Source organism: Diadema setosum, chromosome 4 (assembly GCF_964275005.1).
Source record: "Diadema setosum chromosome 4, eeDiaSeto1, whole genome shotgun sequence".
Taxonomy (NCBI): Eukaryota; Metazoa; Echinodermata; class Echinoidea; order Diadematoida; family Diadematidae; genus Diadema; species Diadema setosum.
The window spans coordinates 43,321,342-43,344,089 of record NC_092688.1 but is presented as its reverse complement, the minus strand read 5'-3'; the positions used below and the strand labels follow the sequence as shown (position 1 = coordinate 43,344,089).

General features: G+C 39.4%; 2 protein-coding genes across 2 annotated transcripts; one reads left to right on the top strand and one right to left on the bottom strand.

Moving 5' to 3' along the window:
• Positions 1-1,562: 1,562 nt before the first annotated feature.
• LOC140227302 (exonuclease V-like) lies at positions 1,563-9,242 on the bottom strand. Its single transcript, XM_072307724.1, has 4 exons — positions 8,991-9,242; positions 7,766-7,965; positions 3,602-3,724; positions 1,563-2,209 (listed from the first exon to the last, which is right to left on the bottom strand). Exons 1-4 carry the CDS (start codon positions 9,124-9,126, stop codon positions 1,733-1,735), a joined length of 936 nt encoding a protein of 311 aa, XP_072163825.1. The 5' UTR covers positions 9,127-9,242; the 3' UTR covers positions 1,563-1,732.
• A 1,262-nt stretch (positions 9,243-10,504) lies between these two features.
• On the top strand, positions 10,505-22,314 carry LOC140227914 (SRR1-like protein). The gene is made up of 7 exons (XM_072308295.1): positions 10,505-10,671; positions 12,328-12,368; positions 15,917-16,218; positions 17,842-17,940; positions 18,672-18,820; positions 19,909-19,954; positions 20,947-22,314. Exons 1-7 carry the CDS (start codon positions 10,505-10,507, stop codon positions 21,139-21,141), a joined length of 999 nt encoding a protein of 332 aa, XP_072164396.1. The 3' UTR covers positions 21,142-22,314.
• The last annotated feature ends 434 nt before the right edge of the window (positions 22,315-22,748 follow it).

The window sequence follows — 22,748 nt, the reverse complement described above, 5'->3', positions numbered from 1 at the left end:
TCTTACCAGGCTGAGCCCCAAAAATTACTCGCGCAAAAATTTCCCACACTACATTTTCACTCTACACGCTGACAGGAAATTTTTAAATATACATGTAAAATCCATAATTTTAGGTGTGTCTTGTCTACACAATGCAAATATGAACCCAGTGATATAAACAATGAAAATTAGTTTTTGCATAACCATGTCTTTTCCCTTTGTGATGTCAAATAATTCCGACATTCACACTTTCTTTCATCACGGCTGAAATATGTCTGTACAATTATGGAATTTCATAATGTATTCTGATATTGGAATGTTTCTTTGAGATGTTTTGAGTAATTTGCGATCCCTTCATCTGCATCACCATTTTGGTAGGTCCAACTTTAAAACCAGAAACATTCCCTGCATGAAACTTTCGTGAATTGAAGCCAACTGCTTCTTTTGCGGCATGAAACATTTGCAAATTGCCACTGGCATTGAATGCATTGTGTAGACAAGCAACTTTTGCATAAATTTAACTTTTGCAAATCTTGGCTCCATGCAAAATTTGCAAAAGTTTCATGCATGTTAAAATTTCTAGTTCTACAGTACTACAACATGAGTTTCATCCCATTTGCATTCATTTGCTGTTGCTGGATAGGACATGAACAAACATGATGTCTTGTAAATGAAACTCTTTCTCAAGTTGTGTGTAGCATTTAGATACATATATTAAACTTGAAAACTGACCACTACACATATTAATTGTCACTTGAATATACAGTGTACATTGTATACTGTACATATAATTTTTCTGCTGGAAGATAAGAACTCTTTTGTGAACTTCTGAACTTTTGTTAGCATTTCATTGCATCAGTATTATAGACAATGGGTGTAACATAATTTTGATTGTGTAAGTAAATGGCATCATCTTAGTGATGAGCATGTAGTGTGTGAAATCCTTGCATGAAAAATAGTAATTTATCAACACTGACATACATATTCCACTGATTGAACCGTTCATTTACTTGATAAATCTGGACATTGGTTGGTGGTAAAGAGTTCTCATATAGGCAGGCACATTACTAATTTATTTCAAATATTGCGCCATGAAAGAATGCCATCTACTGGCATCACAACCACTTACCAGTAATCCAAGACTTTGATATCGCTAAATACTTAAGGTGCTCAAATATACACCAAGCTGTTTTCATATACTTCAGCTGAAACTGTAACTATTGCATTGTACAAGTACAGACTGCAAACCCTGCACTTATTGCACCATCACCCTCCCCCATTAAACCATTGCAGATGACCAGTGGAGATCATCGACTTTAACACACATGTTTAATAATGAATTAAATTGAGTACCAAAAGACCCTTTATCAAAATGTCCAAACGACATATAATTCAAAAGATTATTTCACTTTATGATACTAGTGTTTACTGTTATAGGTCTTTGGGTGAACACAGTCATGAATAAATACACATCTTCAAAAATTTAAGTACAAAATGCAGCTTTGTCTTTTTAAAACACCAAAATACATTGAATTCTACAATCTACTCTAGTCAAAGCTCATTGCACAGAACCTGCACTCAATTGTGCAACAAATACCTAATAGCCTCAGGACACACATCTTCAGACCTACATCTTGCCAAAGATTTTCACGTTTCTTCAAAAACCTATTTCATAAAACCGTACTTGGTTACAATTTGCCAATATTCTGTGGAAGTACATGTATTGCACATACACCTCTGGCCTTTAAAGACCTTATTCTGTGAGCTCAACTCGAACGTGATTGGCCAATTTCCTACTAAGACACTTTTTGTGCATCTTTTCCCTCCAATCACAGCCCTCCTTGTATTGACAAAAATTGCACTTCCATGCCTCCTCCACATCCACGCCAATTGGCTCCCTTCGACCATCCCAGAATTCACTGAAGTGATCCAACCGATCTTTCAGCCACACAGGATCAAACTTGTACTCGCTGACGAAAAACGGCGCCTCGTCCTTTTGCGATGAGTACTCCACAGAGACGGAGTCAATTTTGGCCAGGAACGGGAATCGCTCCAAGACTGCGGATACGATGTCACCGACGGTGGTTGCGTCAAGGTTCACAGTGAGCGAGTGAGCAATGATGTCATCATGGAGAGGTTTATCAGGGTCCAGTCTGAGTGCGTCCATAATGCTGTCTTTCGTTAGCAAGCCGCATACTGCCTCGTCAAAGAGCTCCTTGTACACCATGACCTGGGAATTTGTAGGATTAGAAACTGGTGTCATTGTTGATGACGGAACATCAAACTGCAACAATATGTCATTCACATCAGTAATTTCAAATTAATATGATATGAAGAGCATCTGTCAATTCATTGTTGAGTGAAGTAAAGAGCACCATCATTGGGCCTAGCAAAGTTCAGATTTCAACTGAGAGGAAAAAAAAAAAAAAAGTTGAATAGCCTTGGAGGGACCCAGGACACACGATGGGTTTTTATTTCATGTTCTCTCTCGCTATTTTCTCTCTCTCTCTACTTACTACATGTACTCTATTTTACATTTCGTATATATCCACTCTTACAACTCTAACTCCTACTAAAGTCCCGTTTTAACAGAGTCTTTGAAACCAGAGTTACTGTGACAATGTCCGGGCAATTTTTTTTTTTTTTTTACCCTGCCTGTTAAGATGGTCCATGCAAAATTTTACCCAGATGTTGTGACTTTTGCCAAATTCTGCTCTAGACAGCTTGGTAAACCAGCTCATGATCCTGGCATTGCCCTTATATTACCGCGGCAACACTTCTGTTTCGATGCTCTTGTGATAACAAATACAGTGCACTCCCGTTACAACGAACACGGTTATAACGAAGTAAATCTTCTGGTCCCAAAATTATCGCCATTAAAGTCTATGGTACAAAATTCGTTTATATCGAACACGGTTATAGCGAAATTTCTGTTATAACGAAGTCTTTTCCGAGCGCCACAGACAAAGAAAAACAAAAGAAATGTGCTCCGTTATAACGAAATGCGAATTGCTTTCGAAAATACGTAGTGGAACAAGCATCTATAGCGTCTCTGCATGGGTGAACGCCTGACACCACTGTGTGTTCGCTCCTTGTGTCACGCATAGTTTCTGAGGGGAACTTGCGTTTGCTATTGTAATACAGTTATCCCATCACATTTCACATAGCTTTCCAGTGTATGATGAGTGTTCCGCAAACAGAATATGATTTATATACGTGGTTTCCTTGTTTTCGTTATATATTGTATTTTTTCGGTTATAACGAAATTTCGTTATAACGAAAGAAAACTGCCGGTCCCGAGCATTTCGTTATAACGGGAGTGCACTGTAGTCTCATACACACAGAATGACACAAACCGTGCCAATAATGTGCATAGATTGAAACATAGCCCCTTCGCGCATTAGCAGGTAGTTTGTCATGGAAACACGCACAGAAAAGGTTTTTGATGTGTGTCTCTTATTAAAGACGGTACCCCTCACTCTCTCCTGTGGTTTTGTTGCCCAAGGTGAGAAACTTTGTTCTCTGGGCGTTGTCCCTACATTGTTGGTGTAAGGTCTGTTGAAACAGGGTGCAACAATCAATAACTTGGTGGTTATGATGTGGAAAGGAAGAAACAACTCACCTGTAGTTTGTCCTTGTTTCTCTGTGCTAATGAGGGAATACTCCTGGTATTTGCCCTTGTTTTGAACTCCACAATCTCCAGCTGGCCTTGACTATTGTATCTCACCTCGTCTATCACACCCACCTTGGAATTTCATGAAATGAAGACAGGAACGGGCAATGATAAATGGAGGTTTAAAAACACTGGGCAGAAATGGGTGGCTGCATCTTATGGGATACATACTGGATCGTAATTTATGATAAATCACCTAAATGAGTGTCATAACGACACACGGATGCATTTCATCTCTTTCTATCGCTAGTACTGTAAAAGTGGACATTTTCGCAAAGTTAAAATTTTCGCACATTTTGCGCAACCAGAAAGTACTGCGAAAATAAAAGTACGCAAATATTTTTGCTTGCCATACGTTCCTGTGCGTGATGTATTGAGTCTGCAGAATCGTAAACATGTGAAACCCTCCTTACCTGGCCAAGCACGAAAAATAAGTCGCGCAAAAATATCCACATTTACAGTATTTATACAGTTTCTAAGGGTTTCATTGTATATGTATATGAAAACTATCACTGTCATAAACACCTATTTTGAAAACAGAAGAAAACAAAATTGGATGGGGTATGTTATTAGTATATGCAATCTGATATATGTAATATAATATATATATCGTCGCTGGGGTGACAAAACCTCGTATCTCAAAAATGTCAAATGTTCAGGAGAGCGAAAAAACATGGCGGCCAAACCACTGTAGGGCAAGTCCAAGATAATGTCCCCTCAGATGCTCAAAATTCATCTTGATTTTATCAAAAAGTTATTGATATCATCTTGTAGCCAAAGAGTTAAATCATATATTTCCAGCAAAGAAAATATTGAATTATGCAAATTTATGCAAGAAATATGGCCTTGATTTGCATAAATCAAAAACAAACCTTACGTATGGGACAAATTATAAATATTCATCTAAAATCAGTTGAATTTGTCCTTGACCTAGTTCCTTTATGGACATGACCCCTGTATGAGTTAGTATAATCTGCAATTGGTAAGACAAGGTCAGCACATTAATTATGCAAATTATGCACTTTCCCAGAACATAGTGTCCCATACGTAAGGATTTGAGTATGTTTTTTTAAGTTTTTTTCTGAAGATTTGTAACATTGACCAATCATACTTTAGGAAGTTCTAATTTATTCATTTCAACTCCAGATTAGCAAAACTAAATGAGGAAATTTAATTAGTTCTTCATCTTATAACTAATTAAAGTTTGCTTACGTATGGGACAAATGCCTTACGTATGGGACATTACATGCAAAGTGAATGGGAAAACCGCCTTTTGACATGGATGCTATATGTCCTTACATTTGTTTGGTTAATGGTTATCTTTGCACCTACTCTGAAGAATATGTCTATATATCTGCCTCTCCTACTCAGTTGACCTCAGGGAGAGTGTAAGAACAGCATTATTGAGTCATTCTATGATTAAGAAAGGAAAATAAAGAATATTCAGTTATACTTGTAATTTCTTATTTTCATTACAGGCTGTGCAGCTGGTCTTAAATTAACATTCCCCGTTAACATTTTGATATTGGACATTTTCTTAATTCAGTTATCATTTTCAACTTTACCTCTCTACAAAATGACTTTGTCCAAGAATGGGATTCTCTGAGTGTCATTTTAGGTGCAGTACACTGTTCAGCATGTACCACAGGTTGTATAGCCTCAAAAGCGAAATCAAAACAATTGTGCTTATGGCGCGCATCAATGACAACATTATAGGTCTTACTGAAAAGAAAAATCACTTAAAGGAAACCTCCGGATGATTTTCAGATTTTTACATTTGAACAACTATAAATTAGTTATAATGAGGACAGAGTTTCAGAATTTGTGATACTTGGGATGAAGAATAAGAATATTTTCAAAATTTAGAACAAATTGCAATGAACAAGGATGATGACATGGCAGAGTCACCATAAGAATGTATGAGTTGGGGCTCAAGGAAGCAGAACAAAAGAAGAAGGCATGCATAGATTATACACAGGTGAACTCGCAAGCAAGCGGTATTGCAATGGAATTATACTGCTACATTTCTGAAATATGTGAACCTCCTATGTCATCATCCTTGTTCAGTGTAATTTGTTCAAGGTTTTTCAAAGTATTGTTTCTCTGCTCAAGAACCACAATAAATTCCACAAATCTATACATGGGGTTGTCGATTTATGGACTACATGATATGAAATTATGAAAATCGTCTGGAATGTCCCTTTAAGGTGTGAGCAGGTAACTTTGTCATTACTAGAGTTGATAGCAAAGGAAAAACCCTATGAGAATACACTTGTACTTTTTATTTTGATATGATTGTTAATATTTCAACTGTTCACCCTCAGAATATGTCATGACTTATCAAGGTCATGAACATGATTTCTGAAAATCCTGTAAAATGAAGACTATAGTTTACATTTGCTATAAACCATAATATCAATACTGGTTCTGTGGTTGGAGTGCTAAAAACACAAATTACACAAACAAATAGGAAATTCAATTTTCTTTTCTATTTTGTGTTTGAAGAGACAGATGTGCTCTGAGACACCTTCATCAACTCATACTTACTTTGTACCCCACATCTACACAATTATCAACATACACTGCAATCTAGTAGTGTATGATCAAATGAGGTTATTAGAATTTATTCAAAATTGTAATTTGCAGATCAGTGAGTTACTTAAGTGTTTCAAATCTAGATTTGAATGTGCAAATGATAATCTTTCCTGTATCACTACACAAGCATGTATGTATGTACAAAGTAGCACAAATTTTGTCGTCTTTGGTTTCATAGACACGAAGCCAAGCAATTTGAAAAAAAAAAAAAAAAAAACCAGCATTGGTACATACATTCTTCTATCTCCTTAAAATCTAAAACTTTCATTAAAATTTGATTGATTTTGCAGTTCAGCTAAAATTCACATGGCAAAACATGATGATCACAGAGCAAAATGAAGTACTCGTGTTGTTGTGTTTTGTGCTGCATTTCAAACAATTATAAAGCTTTATAAAAACTTAGACAACTTGCAAGGTAAGCCTAGAGCTACTCAAAGTACCCACTTCAAACTGTATCTGCAAATACATTGTACATGACATTTGATTCTAAAGTTGAAATTATCAAGACTACAAATGAGTTATTGTACATGTACATGTATGCTATATCAAGGTCACAAGCTAGAATTTGCTCATTTTTTTTTTCATTTGATGAAAAAATATTGACTAGAGTAATTACAAATGGGCTAGAAATAGAGTGTCAGTATACTATATCTGCATGTGTAGACATCATGAGGACAGTGTTAATGCATGACGGAATCCAAACTAAGACATTTAATTGTAAATTGGTAATTACTTTTATTTGTTTTATTCTAGCTTTTGCTGGGTACCTGAACCGGGAAAGTACCCACTTAGAAGTCTATTTCATTTGTTACATGTTGTAGCATGATTTGTGGAACTGAATATGACACTATGGGGAAATTTAAAGTCATTCCCATGAATGCATTTGTGCACTAAAGACAAATGTCCCATACGTAAGTTGAGCCATGTCCCATACGTAAGGTGTACTTTCGTTAATTAAACCAACTTCATGAAAATATGCTTTATTCTTTTGCAGTGAAACTTTGCTGAAAGATACTTCAGTATTGTACCTTTCTTCACTTCCAAACAGAACTTGATCAGTAAGGTACTTTCAGAGAATTTTCAGTTCAAACTTTATTTTGAAAAATCCAGTTTTTCTCTGGTCCCATACGTAAGTTGGCATATTTTTCTTAATAAAATAATCAACCCAAGGTCAAACGACACCAAACTTAAACACAATATTCTTCTCAAGGATACCAGTCCTCCTGATGATAAACAATAAAATCCAAGTGCTCCTTCATTACTTTTCAGAGGTTTGAAATCTCTGAATGTCCCATACGTAAGGTGCGCGATATCTTGGACTTGCCCTGTAGTGAATGGGAAAGCCTTCTCTTTGACATGTCATGGTGGCTTCATTTTTGGAGTAAGACAGTTGGGCTTTGGCCAGGACATCACTTGACCCATTATTTGACCATTAAGCTAAAAAAAAAATTTTTGACATATTTGAGATACGAGGTCTTGTCACCCCAGCGACGATATATGATTGTTGCAAAATCTCACCACAAATGGTCCATTCTGGAAAGGTCTGCCACAGATGGGGATCTCCCTGACGATGCACCTGGATGCCACACCCCCTCCACCTCCACCTCCACCTCCTCGTATTAACTGATTCACAGAGATGAAGAGATTGAGAAACTTGATGGCCCACTTGTCCTCTCTGGTCTTGGCCTTGACTTTCTTGATTGTGTGAACCTCAAGCTCTGTATGTGAAATAATTACAATCAATGATAGAAACTATTGTAATCTCAATTCATTGTTGCAATTTATTCTGGTAAGTAAAGACAATTGCTGGTGTGTTTTCTATGCTGCTCAGCACAATAACATCCTTACACTAATTGTCAATATGCACTGATTGAGAGGGCTTGGGAGTTACAGCTCACTGCATGGCCAAATAAAGGCTATCCAATAGATTGTTCACTTAAATGTCGTATGAGATATCAATTGACATTTGTGTGTTAGATATGTTAATTGTAAAATATTTTGAATACATGTATGTGGATTCGCATCCCAATGGAATCCCATTTTCGGTATCAATTTTTCAAGAATAAGATATGTGCATTCTCAAATTGTGAGCCTCCATGGCTCTGATCAAAATCTTCAAAGTATAAATTACCACTGACTGTAAATGCATTCACCTGTCTATGCTTGTGTTTATTGGATGGATACAACATTACAAGTATATTTTGATACATTTCCAGTTGGTAATTACAATTTACAAGACTGTAACAGTATTTCACACATTTTGATACTTGGAGCTGGAGTAATCTACAACACATCTCCTTATTCCTCTTTACTTTACTTTACTTTAAATAATCCATCGATGCTAGTAGGTCTGGGCCTGTTCATCGATCGATTGGTAGTCATTTGAATCAATCTTTCAATTACGAGTGGTTCTATGGCAAGGTGTGTGTGTGGAGAGGGAGGATCCTCTCCTGATATAATTCCCACCACAGTATTCTACACCTGGAGTGTTGGTCAGTGCTACATTTTGTTGTAATACAGGGGAGGAAATGAAATTTGTTGATTACACGTAGGCCTGCAAACTTTTAACGGTGAAAAGTGATATTTTATTCTTTTAAGTTTATGTTATGAAAAAAAAAAAAACACCTCACACTTTTTTATAAGAATTTAATGTAACTAGATATATGAATTAAGTCATTATACATGCAGTATACTAGTCAGTGCAAAATGCTTGAACTTGTGAAATAACTTGCACTGGACACACCTCTCTTCAGATGAATATTTGATCCAACTTTCATGGTCTCAACTTTAATGGCTTCCATTTTCATTGCTTCTTGGCGATCTGCAGTGTCGAGGAATGCCAGAACTAGTTGGCCTTCTGGAGAACTATCGTAGACCATCTTTCTTTCACACCAAGCCTGAGAAGTTAGATCGGTTACAGAGAGGTAAGTTCCCTTCAGCAACTGGAGTGGAGTCTTGTCCGGATCCCCCTTCCATAAGAACGAAAAGTCATCGACTACCTCCACATCAGCATTTGATTCTAACCCTAGTGGATGCTGGTCTGTCCTGTTTCTTCCTGGCGCAAGAGGTGACGATTCATTGTCATTGGCCAGCATTTCGCCATGCTCTGTATTTTCAAGATTGTCCATTAGTTGGTGGAGGTACGGTTCCTCGTCGTCGCAGTCATGCCAGTCATTGCAAAAACTTTCGTCTCCTTGGGCACTTGAGGTGTTCCCAGCTGCATGGCTATGGGCGTTTCTTTGAACAGAGTTAGCTCCAGTGGGGTTGAGAGCTGCACCGTTCTCAGACGCCTGGCCGGCGGGGCTGGGCGCGGCCGCGGCAGCCTCCTCCTCACTGCAACTGGTCGAGTTTTCCGTGGCCGTGCCCGTGGTTTCCATTTGTGCACACCTTTTTTGTTCCGGTGTTGGCTCTATTCTTCTGCTGCTCGTGATCTCGGTTGACAGTAGAATAACAGGAGTATCCGTAGGTGAATCACCGACCTGCGACATTTCCCCTTTTCCTCATAAACACTTTTTCTAATACTATAATATTTTACCGTAGGTCTCTGAATATGACAGTTCCATAGTTTGTCAACAACCACGCACAACGATCGGGCCGCACTAAGCGTGTTGCGCTATGCTGGCGTTTCGTAACCAGTGGCAGGTGAGTACAGAAGTTTGCGTAACTCCCGCGCTGGATCTCTTGTATAGTCTTTCTTCAGACAAAATTGCAATTACCATTTGAAGTGGGCTCATGAATAACTTTCAAGAGTGCAATCACAATCGTAAAAAGCAAAAAGAGTCACTAAATATGGAATTGAATATTTGTTTATTGATAGGGTAAGAACAATGCTTTGAAAAATACACAGTTATGTTATCTTCAAAATTAGTAGCTTGTAGTGCATCAGCAGTACAGCCTGATAAAACAGCTACGGAGTGGTAAATAAAGCCAAAAAAAAAAAAAAAAAAAAAAAAAACCGAGCATGTGCGCACATGTTTACGGCGATTTTTTTTCCCTTGATGCACATGTAGTGTGTGAAGTACATGTACTACTGAGTATTACACTGAATATACTCAGTACCAGCAGGTCACCTCCCTGATACCAGTGTACTTGGACGTGTTGCACGCTTGAATTGGTACAGTGCATGCACGAAGGCACTGTATCTGTACCTGAGCTGTCGAGTTGAGCAGGGAACACTATGATTCAATTTCGAAGCACAACATCTCTGCATTCTCAACATTCTCAACATTTTACGCCATTTTAGCTCTACGGTAGAACATGGACGACGAGTTTCGTGTGGTTTCCAAGAAAAACAAGAGGCGAAATAGGCATCCCCGCGGCGCTGCCTATCCGAGAGTCGATCCGCTGCAAGCAGCGAGTGCCCGCTATGGAGACCTTGACAACATTGATGCAACCACTCTGTCATATAAGATCAAGAGTTCTGTGTGAGCATTTTCTGCAAGGCATTTTCATAATTTTATTTCCTTTTCATAGTTATCAATTCGATGAAAATAAATGAAGAGAGCTTAACATGTAAGTATACGTAAGTAAATTATTAGAGGCATAATAGTAAGATAGTTCTGTGGTATTTTATTTGCATTTTAAAGTACCGGTAAAGTAAGTAAGTAAATGGTACAGGTAGACCTAACCGCAGCAGCGACCCCATACGGACAAATACGTACCGTACTGTTACTGTGTTACAGCGCCCCGCGACGGGGTTAAGGTAGACCATGAATTAATGTAACTATACACAGCCCAGTCGCTGTACATGGTACGTCGCGAGTCATAGCGTAACAGTGTCTGGTCGGGCTAGAATTAATGAAATACTTTCATAGTGCCAATCTAACATTAGTCGTTTAGATAGATTGTAAAATTATCTGGTAGTTAACAGTAAGGCGTAGTGTACTACAAAAGGAATTTAATAGGATTATACTAGAGTAGGAGGTTTTGAGGATTGGTGAGGGTATATCCTGTGAGGCTGAGATTCACCCATTTGCATCCCAAATTTCATTTTTGAATTGAGTCCTGTCTTCTTAAAATGGGAAGTTGTCACTTGCACTGCCCAGAGGTTTTGCATTTCCACATACATTGGTCATCACAGCCATAGAATAAGAGTATAGCTGGTGTTTGACCGAAAGATCGGTCTGTATCTGGTCGTCAGGGAAATGTTCCGCGGAGACTGCATCTGGCTTCACGGGAGGAGAGCGATAACGTCAAAAAAATAAAAGACTCCTCCGGACCACGGACAGTTGGATCTTTCTGTTTAAGCTGGTGTATAATTAGCCCGACCAGACGCCATGCGAAGCACACTGTACAGCGACTGGGCTGTGTATAGATAGTGTATTACTATACACAGCCCTGTCGCTGGACAAGTGTTGCAACAAGCACACGGGACGCCGTTCTTTGCAGGGTGTCTGGTCGGGCTAAGCTGGTGTAGACTAGTATGTGCTGGTAAATGATGTTGGGCGTTCTTGTGCTAAGCTGGTGTAGACTAGTGTGTGCTGGGAAATGATGTTGGGCGTTCTTGTGCTAAGCTGGTGTAGACTAGTGTGTGCTGGGAAATGATGTTGGGCGTTCTTGTGCTAAGCTGGTGTAGACTAGTATGTGCTGGTAAATGATGTTGGGTCCTAATGTCAATACTGTTTAGGCTCCCTAGAGGAAACCCCACATCAAGGCTATACACAATTGTTTTCGTTTTGGTGACCCAGTCGTCACCAAAATACTATTGTATAATCTTTTCTCAAAGTGGTGGCCCGACATCTATTTCTGATGGCCCCGGACCACCAGGCCACTGCTGATGTCGAACTCTGTCAGCATGTATGTTCAGTGTCGTAGGCTTATAGAGGTTTAAATTGTCCTCATCTGGCAAATGCCTAATCCAATCCTAAAGATTATTTTGCTGATAATTGATATGATGTTTAATAGTAGGAGTGAAAAAGATCATCTAGCTGTTTTCTTTTAGTTGTAATAATTACAGCACAAAATGAAATATATTACACAAGATCTCTAAGGTTTAATTTGAATAAAGAATAAGAAGGCTCATTCTTGTCGAAACTAATTGGCTAATTTTGGTGGTGTTGTGTTTCATTGTTACTTTCCAGGGAAGATCTCCAGATAAGCAGTTTCTTCAGGGACTTCCAAGGTGAGAAATTTTTAGTTTGTATTCACCATCCATGGAATTCATATTGATTACACAGTATTTCTGCAGATCGACTAACGGAACAATTCAAGCCTTCCACAAGATGCGTACTTACGTCATTTCATTTTTGTAGCTAAAGCCCTGCTAGTGCTATATTCATATGAAATGGCTATACTACACATACACCTACGCATGTTGAGCAAATACAGTACTGTAGACTAAAAGACATGTATATTTGTCAGAGATGTACCCTTACGAAAAAGTCCTGTGGTACTCCTGTGGTAATTACCACAGGACGGTACCACAGGACAGTACCACAGGAAAGTACCACAGGACAGTACCACAGGACAGTACCACAGGAATTGTCCTGTGGTATTTTGGGACATACCACAGGACAGTACCACAGGAATTCCTGTGGTATTTTGGGACGTACCACAGGGCAGTACCACAGGAATTCCTGTGGTATTTTGGGACGTACCACAGGGCAGTACCACAGGACTAGTACCACAGAACAGTACCACAGGAACTGTCCTGTGGTATTTTGGGACAGTACCACAGGACAGTACCACAGGTCAATCATTACCACACAGCATTACCACAGGGCAGTACCACACAGCATTTCCATGGTACCACAGGAGAGTACCACACAGGATAGATCGAAAAAAAAAATCTGGGAGAATTTTAGCCACATATCAAGGAACATTCCTGATAAGTGAGTGATGGATTTCAGGACAAACATAGCCCTACTTAATAACCTGTCCTACTCCTAACATATAACCTCAAACGAGAGTCTAATGGCAAAGTGCCAATCTAGTCCTATAATAGATCTATGTAGTCATATTCTATTCCTAGGTAGCCATCGACCGTATCAGTACACATATATATGGCCGTCTATCCGTAAAGCATTAAGGCATGGTTACTAACTCGATTATACTTTATTATCAAGATATGAAATTACATTTTCATAACAATATCTATGATATTGGGAATAACATAACATAATTATACAATCTTTCATAAAGTTCAAAGCAAGTTCCATCATTAATACTTTGACTTTTTAAGTCATATATGTATTTTCTAAAATCTAGAGTGCTTTTTATGAATATTCATGAGCTATGTAAAAATTTGTACCACAGGAGTACCACAGGAGTACCACAGGAGTACCACAGAAGTCCTTATGAAACTTCTCATGCTTTACATCAGCACTTTCACTAAATAGGTAATACTGTAGGAGTATAGGACAGTATAAGTAATGGGAAATCAATTGTTATAATTCACAGCTTAACTCTTCTATCAATTAATTGAGGAATATTAATTTTTTTTTTGTATTTTTGTTATAAATTTCAGTTGATTCTGCTGCTTACAATTTTCCTGTGTGGTACTCCTGTGTGGTACTGCTGTTTGATATTCTCCTGATGTGATAGTCCTCTGGTATAAAATGTTAAGAAAAAAAATATCCTGTAGCATTTTTCTGTGGTACTTACGAATTTAATTTGCTGTGTGGTACTTCTGTGTGGAATAGCACCATATTATGATTTTCGTTTGGGATTTTAGACAGTTCCTGTGGTACTCTCTTGTGGTATGCATCGAAAATTACCACAGGAATTCCTGTCGTACTGTCCTGTGGTACGTCCCAAAATTCCACAGGACAATTCGTGTGGTACTGTCCTGTGGTACGTCTCAAATTACCACAGGACAAGTCATGTGGTACTGTCCTGTGGTACTATCCTGTGGTACTTTCCTGTGGTACTGTCCTGTGGTACGTCCCAAAATACCACAGGACAAGTCGTGTGGTACTGTCCTGTGGTACTATCCTGTGGTACGTCCCAAAATACCACAGGACAATTCCTGTGGTACTGTCCTGTGGTATGTCCCAAAATACCACAGGACAAGTCGTGTGGTACTGTCCTGTGGTACTATCCTGTGGTACTGTCCTGCGGTACTGCCCTGTGGTACGTCCCAAAATACCACAGGACAAGTCGTGTGGTACTGTCCTGTGGTACTATCCTGTGGTACTTTCCTGTGGTAGTGTCCTGTGGTATTGCCCTGTGGTATTGCCTGTGGGATTGTCCTGTGGTACTGCCCTGTGGTACTGTCTTGTGGTATGTCCCAAAATACCACAGGACAAGTCGTGTGGTACTGTCCTGTGGTACTTTCCTGTGGTACCGCCCTGTGGTACTGTCCTCTGGTACTATCCTGTGGTACTTTCCTGTGGTACTTTCCTGTGGTACGTCCCAAAATACCACAGGACAAGTCGTGTGGTAATGTCCTGTGGTACTATCCTGTGGTACTTTCCTGTGGTACTGTCCTGTGGTACTGTCCTGTGGTACTGCCCTGTGGTACTGTCCTGTGGTACGTCCCAAAATACCACAGGACAAGTCGTGAGGTACTGTCCTGTGGTACTATCCTGTGGTACGTCCCAAAATACCACAGGACAATTCCTGTGGTAATGTCCTGTGGTACTATCCTGTACTACTTTCCTGTGGTACTGTCTTGTGGAACTGCCCTGTGGTACGTCCTAAAATACCGCAGAACAAGTCGTGTGGTACTGTCCTGTGGTACTATCCTGTGGTACTTTCCTGTTGTACTCTCCTGTGGTACGTCCCAAAAATACCACAGGATAATTCATGTGGTACTGTCCTGTGGTACTGTCCCGTGGTATACGTCCCAAAATACCACAGGACAATTTGTGTGTATACTGTCTTGTGGTACTGTCCTGTGGTACTTTCCTGTGGTAATGTCCTGTGGTACAGCCCTGTGGTACATCCCAGAGTACCACACGAGCCTGTGAAACAGTACCACACAGTTCCTGTGTTAACATATATTTGTGTGGTACATTGTGTGGTACCAACCAGTACCACAGGGAGTACCACATGAGCCTCTAAAACAGTACCACACAGTTCCTGTGGTAACATTTATTTATGTGGTACATTGTGTGGTACTGACAAGTACTACAGGGAGTACCCTACAAGCCTGTGGTACAGTACCACACAGTTCCTGTGGTAACATTACAAGTGTGTGGTACATTGTGTGGTACCGACAAGTACCACAGGGAGTACCACAGGACTTTTTTTGTTAGGGTAAATCCAGTCATCAGGGACATAATGCAGACTTGCAGAAAGACAAGTTGTACAGTATAAGATCTTCTTTTACAAGCATCTAGTTTGAAGCCTATCTCTCCCAAACAATCTCAACAGTTTAATATTCGATGTACGTACACTGTATGTGGTTGTACTTTTATAAACACATGAAAGTTCCGTAACGTCCCTTGCTTTGAATCAAGATGTATTTCTGGTGAAATTTTAATTCTTTGTTTGCTTGATATTTACTTGATTGATATTTCAAATTGAACTTTGAGTAAATTACACTGGGTTAAAAAAAAAAGTGAAAGATATATTTTGCAAATTATCTGTCTCATACTGAAGGCACAATCTGTCACTCAAGATGCCTTATGACTTATGCATATTGTATCCAAGCTGTTGTGAAAGCACATTACAGTAAGTAGTATCAGTACCCATAACTCAAAACATTTTTCTTTTTTCTGCCTGTAGAGTCATGGAAAAGTTTTGTGCACCTGCAGACTTACGAGCAATCAGAAGAAGGTGCTGCTGTCTCCTGTCACCAAAATATTCATACAGCTTTGGAAACACCAGACTGTCAGTCAGGACAGACCCCAGATGTCACTCCCGGGTCGAACGCCGTGGAAATGAGCAATAGTGAATCAGGATCAGTTGTGGGAGGGAGCAGGTCCTTGAGAAGGATTGAAGGCATTGTTTGCTATGGACTGGGTAACTTTTCATCCTGTGTCACGGCTAGATATCAGCTGTCCCTCCTCATACTGATGGAGTCTGTGGTAAGATGATCCAATGCATTGAAGTGAAAAGCAGGGGTGGTATTCTGAGGTCGTAATTAAGTCTGTAATTAACTTCATGATTAAGTCGTGAAGTTAATAGGCCCTTAATCATGGGCAAAATCGTTATTCTGAGGACGTAATTAAGGTATGATTAAGTCCCCTGTAATTATCTTAGGTCCCTCCCATCTAATTGTTATTCCATCCAATCAGACGCGTTGTTAGAAGCCAAAATGATGATTACACGCGCAAATATGCCCTCAATACGCGCTCCTGCACGCCCCCTGTAATTACAACCCAAGAGCTCCGTGCGCACACTCCGGGATTTGATTACAACCCCTCACCTAGGCACACGAAGATCTCAACCTCTTTGCTCACATAAAATGACAAAATTCCTCGAAGATCGGCTATATTTCTTTTTTTCTCTGAATTCTACGGATACCATGATAACAAGATTCAACTGCTCCTCGGTTACCGAAGACGGTAAGCATCGTTTTGGCAGAGAAAACACGATGTAATGCGTGATATCGGAGTAGTTAATGACACTCTTTGGTATCATTAAGTTTTCCATTAACTTTCATACTTAATTACACCCTCAGAATACCGATTCGTAATTAACTCTGTGATTAAGTCCTCTCAGAGGTGCACGCGCTTTGATACGCGCAAACGCGTAGGTCCTTCCCGCCAAAACGCTTGTTGCTATGGTAGTTAATATACCCCCTACTTAATCATGCTCTCAGAATACCAATTCGGTAATTAAGTGCTAATCAGACACTTAATTAGCTCTCAGAATACGGCCCCAGGTATTTCAAAATTTTCTCTCCCCCTCCCCCCTCTAAAAAGTGCATGTGTTAGCTAGCAGTGCACTACCGTTATAACCAGACAGTAACATGCTTACTTTCCGTACAGCTGAACAGTAGACTGTATGTAAAGATACATCTAGATGAAAATGTAGGGACCTGAATTTTTACTTTGTTGTTAGAAGAATTTCATTATAACCGTGAGTACTCTGTACAGGTTTAAGTATAGATCAATTTGACAGAGTGTGCTCACCTACAAAGTCAAAACATCCAGTTTGTGACCATGATGTTAATGTGGTTTTCCTCTTTCAGTTAGCACTCTGAAACATAGAAGTGCTGTCATCTAACATACCAGTCATTCCTTGTTCAGCTCAAGTGAACTTTAGTCTTAATCATCTCATCTGATGTTCATATGTGGTTGCAACTAATACAGTGCACTCCCATTATTTAACCAACGCGGTTAAACGATATTCTGGTTACAACGAAGTAAAAATTCAGTCTGCAACATTATCCACTTTATTTATTTTTATAACAAATATTTGATACAGTGAAAGAAAATTTCTGATCCCGAGGACTTCGTTATAACAGGAGTCCACTGTATTGCTGTTTTCATGAGGAAGCTGTAAAATCACATGGAAACTTTATTTGTTCATTTCCAACTTTAACCATTATGCTTGTTCAATTTTAATCTATTAGTGCTGGAAGTTAGCTCAGCACAAGGTGATAATTTAAATGAAGTGAAGTTCAGGAGCTTGAGATGAATGTAATTCTCAAATTAAACGATGTGTCTCCTAAAGTCAGCATTTCTTGTACCATCATTTTGCAGATACCTGGCGCAAAATGCAGCTTATATGACCCCAACTTTACAGAGGTGGAAAAGGAGGTTATTCGAGATCTCGGCTTTACATGTATTGACCATAATGAGGTACTTAAGGACTTTATTTTGTTCATAGATTGATGTCATTGTTTCATTGTGGTAGAAATGAAATTCCAGTATTCAGATTGTGGCAAATGCCAAATTAGAAACAAAAAAACTCATTCATCAATTGTTGTTGTTTATACCTTGTTGATGCTGTTTACTGACCAATTAAGGGCCTGACCTAGTCACTTTTTTTTTTCTTCAACCTGCTCGTTGAAATGAAAGGTGAAACCAGTGAAGATAGGAACTTAAATGTGCATGAATCAAGACCATCCCCCTCACTGGACCTCTACTGTATATCCTGTATGTGGGACAGAGTGTCTTGTCTTAAACTATAGAGCATGGCATCTTGACACGCAAGATTACTTATCTTGACTGGAATTTAAACTGTTTGGCTGCAAAGCAGGGCAGACATGTTGCTGAAGAAGCCAACCTGCCACTCTATATGAAGAAATACATGATGCTGAAATGATGTTGTATATCCAGTAAAAGGATATATATATATATATATATATATATATATATAAAAGGTCAAAATACCATGGGTTTGGGATAGAATCAATTTGATGAGGTATTGCAAATGGGAGAGGATAAGGTGACACTGTTATTTTGTGTGTGTGTTTGATACATACACATATTTGTGGGGTGAAGTCTTCAAAATGTTTTGATTTTCCAAGGGATGGAGTTGGGGAAATAAGCCCTTTAGTTGAGAAACTTTTGTTCTCCTTTGGTTTCAGGAGGGAAAACGCCAAGTGGTGGTACCGACTCTCTTTTACATGCCACATTGTGGTAAGCCGCTCTACAACAACCTGTTGTGGGCCAACTGGGGTTTGAGGTTAGCGTCACTCATCATACTCGGCAACAGCTTCAACAATTTTGCAGACAGGTGAGTAACTTTTTGGATTAAATTTACCGTCTTTGAAAGAGACAAATGGGTATTTGAAGCATTCAAGTAAGGCAAGTGAATTTTCTTTTAATGTTAGTAATCATTGCTATGTATTCACATAGCATTAAACATTTACACTGTAATTAGTCAACTGTACCTATGGCACTACAGTGATAAAGACATAGAGACAGTTCGACCTCGATTATCCGGCCATGTCGGGACTAGTGCTCATCCAGATAAGCGAATTGGCCGGATATGGGAGACACAATGTTAATGTATATAGCGGACGTCCAAGCTGCCGTCGCAGTGCACTGGCAGCTAGGCAGGCAGCGTACCCTGCAACAGTGGTGTAATCTATGCTAGCCCGCCCAAAATTGTAGTTCCTTCTTCACAGATCGCGATATGGCCTCGACTGCACCGTGATTTACTGACAAGTTTTCCATCCATGTTCTTATGGTGAATTTATAGATTGTGACTGCTTACTTTTACGATAATAATGTGGTGTGAATTCATGTTAATTCTGTCGGGAATACAGTATTGTAGGTAAATCGTGTGGGTTTTGTAGAAATTTTAATTGGGTTTAAAGTCACTGTTTTTTCTGAATTTTTGGATTAAAAAAAAAGTCCTTCACTGCGTGAACGTGTCCAGATAATAGAGATGTTGGGATAAAAGGAGACCGGATAATCGAGGTCGAACTGTATAGGTTTTTCCATATATAAAAGATTTTTGTAATCATCTTCAAGTGAAACCAAGGCATGCAGTGTTTGGGAAAACTCCAGACTTTGTGCCACACTCATTTTGATTTTGAAAGTCTCTGCAGAGGTCTTTATGTACCGTTGTAAATATTAAAACATTGGAGTTTATCATCAATACTACACAGACTACTTTCACAAGGTTAATATCAGAGAGTTCATGTATTGCGACAGGATTGCATTTCTTTCAATGAATGCAATATGAAGCATTCAGCAGCAAATACTAGATCACAAAAGACTATGTGTTGAATGTTCCATGTTTTTTGCTGAATGCTCTTGTATCACAGATTTCCAAGCAATTTTATTTACAACCTGTTATTTACTTCTTTTCTGCAGATTTACCTCAAAACAACTTCATGAAGAAGTGCCTTACATACAAAAGGTAAGTCATAATGATTTTATGTTTTGTTTTTGTTGTGTTCTTCTTATTGTTATTGTCATTACTGTAAAAGTGGAAATTTTCGCGCATTTCGCGCAACCAGAAACTAGCGCGAAAATAAAAGTACGCAAATATGTTTGCTTGCCATATGTTCCTGTGCGTGATGTCTGGATTCTGCAGAATTAAAACACGCGAAACTCTTCTGGCTTGGCCAGGCGCGAAAAATTAGTCACGCGAAAATATACACTTTACAGTATTTTAATTGCTATAACAGTATAGTATCATATCAGTGTAGGTAATGGTTATGTTGTTACTATCATGTTTTGTTACTATTATCATTGCAATTGGCACTGGTAGTGCACATATGGATGTCACTTTTGTGTGTGCAATTTCACTAGCAGCAATCTTGGCCACCAGGTTATGCACAAGCAGTTTGTTAACTAGAAAGACACTTAGGAAACGCAGACCTTCACCAAGCAGCTTATTCATACCCATATTGTGATTTCCACACTATATTTCAGCCCTACATATCATATGCATTACAAATATATTAAAACATAGCCTCACTGCCCACCAAATGTAGCAACCGTTGCCATACTTTCTGGCCAACAGTGCAATGGCTGTGAAGGTTGCAAAAGCAAGACTGCCATCTAGTGTTCATGATAGATCCTACCAATGATACCAAATCCTTCAAAACTTTGAATAGAAAAACATTCCTGATTCCAGATGGCCATGTGGATCACTACCACAATTTAGTTGTCTGTTGATCCTTGTGCCATTATCAAAATCTGTGGGAAAGATGCACTGGTGTGGTATCTCAAATGGAAACCTAAACTATCCCTACTCCTCTTCCTCCTCTTTCAACTCCTCCTCCTCCTCCCCTCCTCCTTCTCCTCAAACTCCTCCTCATCCTCCTTCTCTTCCTCCCTCTCCTCCCCTTCTCCCTTCCTCCTCTCCTCCTCCTCCTCCTCCTCCCTATTCTCTTCCCACCTCAGATCCTTCCTTACCATCAGGAGGTCCCAGTCAGAAACTCCTTCCAGTACACAGACATCTTCAATGATATGGCCATCCATGCCTTTCCCCCTGATGCACTGGGCCAAGCTCCAGCAGACTTGTGGACTGACTGCCGTGAACCATGCTACGATCACATGGACAGTGTGGAGATCATTCTGGACTCAAGTCGGAGATGACACAAGGCTGTAAAATATTATGGTGGTCTCACTTCCCTTGGAGTTTGTGTACAAGTGATTGTTGAAAAGTGTTGCAGAATGGGGCTGTGTACCCCATTGCCTGCAAAAATCTTGATGGATGTACTGAAAGAGCTTTTTGAGGATTGTTGTTGTAATCTATTTTCAAAATAAGATATGTCGTGACTACTTGTTCATGCCTAATGTGGGCATTGTAATCTGCATGTGAAGCAGAGCCATTTTGAAATCTTTGAAGGCTTTTGTGGCGGAAGAACATTGGGTGGTTCCCAAGGGAATGAGCTTGAGAAGGCCAAAACATGCTTGCTGAAACATCGGGATTGGGTAGGCCCTTTTCAGGGCCACACACATACCCTAGAAAGAATACATGGTGCACCATTAAGCCTTCCACCACCCAACAGAGCCATTTCATCTTGGTGGCATGAAATCATGGTAAAAATGTATGTCCAACAAAAATAAGAGGTGTGGAATGCTGCATGTGTAGTACAGAGATGTAACAAACATTAACCGTGTTTGAGCTCTCAAAATTGAACTTTATTTTACCATGCCAGATTGGGAGTGTTTGAGTACCGGTACTCTTGGAGATGATGCAACTCAGGAGCTATTTTTGGACTGGAGTCAGGGCAACAGGGTTGTGCACCTAACCCACTACCACATACAGGTGTCGCAACCAAAGAAAATCAACTCTTTGTATTATGACGTAGTGTGTGTTACATTCACTTTTCTGATGTCATCACCTTAATACGGTATGCTTTTGTGCCACTTTGCCTTCGAGCGCTCTCTGGCAACATACAGTACGGTGCGGCACAGTGCTCTTTTGGAGCACTTCAAGAAGTGGCACAGTAGGATGTGGTATGGTGCACTTGATGAGCATTCAAACGCTCCTCTGGCACAGGCACGGTATGCTTCAGGAGAGTGGTCTAACACGCCCATGGTTTAGATATTCCCTGAATTGAAATGTAATGATAGCATGCATTTTGAGAGGTGTGGGTAGAGTATCAAGATTGGCTATCGTCTTGAAGGAAGCCTGATTTGTTTCACATCCAGTGCAATATATTTCAAGAAACTCCTGGCAAACTGCGAAAGGACTCTTTCGTTAGACCAATTGTGATCAGCAAAGCAAGTATGGGAAATAAAGACAATTTTGGAGTAAATATATGTACCTGCTACATATGTCATTTTATGTGAACGGAAATGTCTCCGAACTGCAGATTGTTTCTCATTTATATGCATATCACAATTTACAATTGATGAACAATTGTGAAAGTTCACGTTTTCAACTTTTGATTCAGAAATTTGAGGTTATCTTAAATATGATTTGTCCTTATATATTAGATTATGTATTTCAATGATTGAATGGAAGTACAAAAGTATGCTGTATTCATCTGGAAAGCCATTTGACCTGAAATTTAGTGAAAACTGAGAGGAACGGAGAGATAGAACTTATTCGCATTGTAACTACGCTCATACGCATACCCAACACTCCACTTAAAATGGTCACACACACACACACACACACACACACATACACACACACATCTCAATAGGCATACATGTGGCATGGTTCTAATGTACAGTACCTTACACAAGAC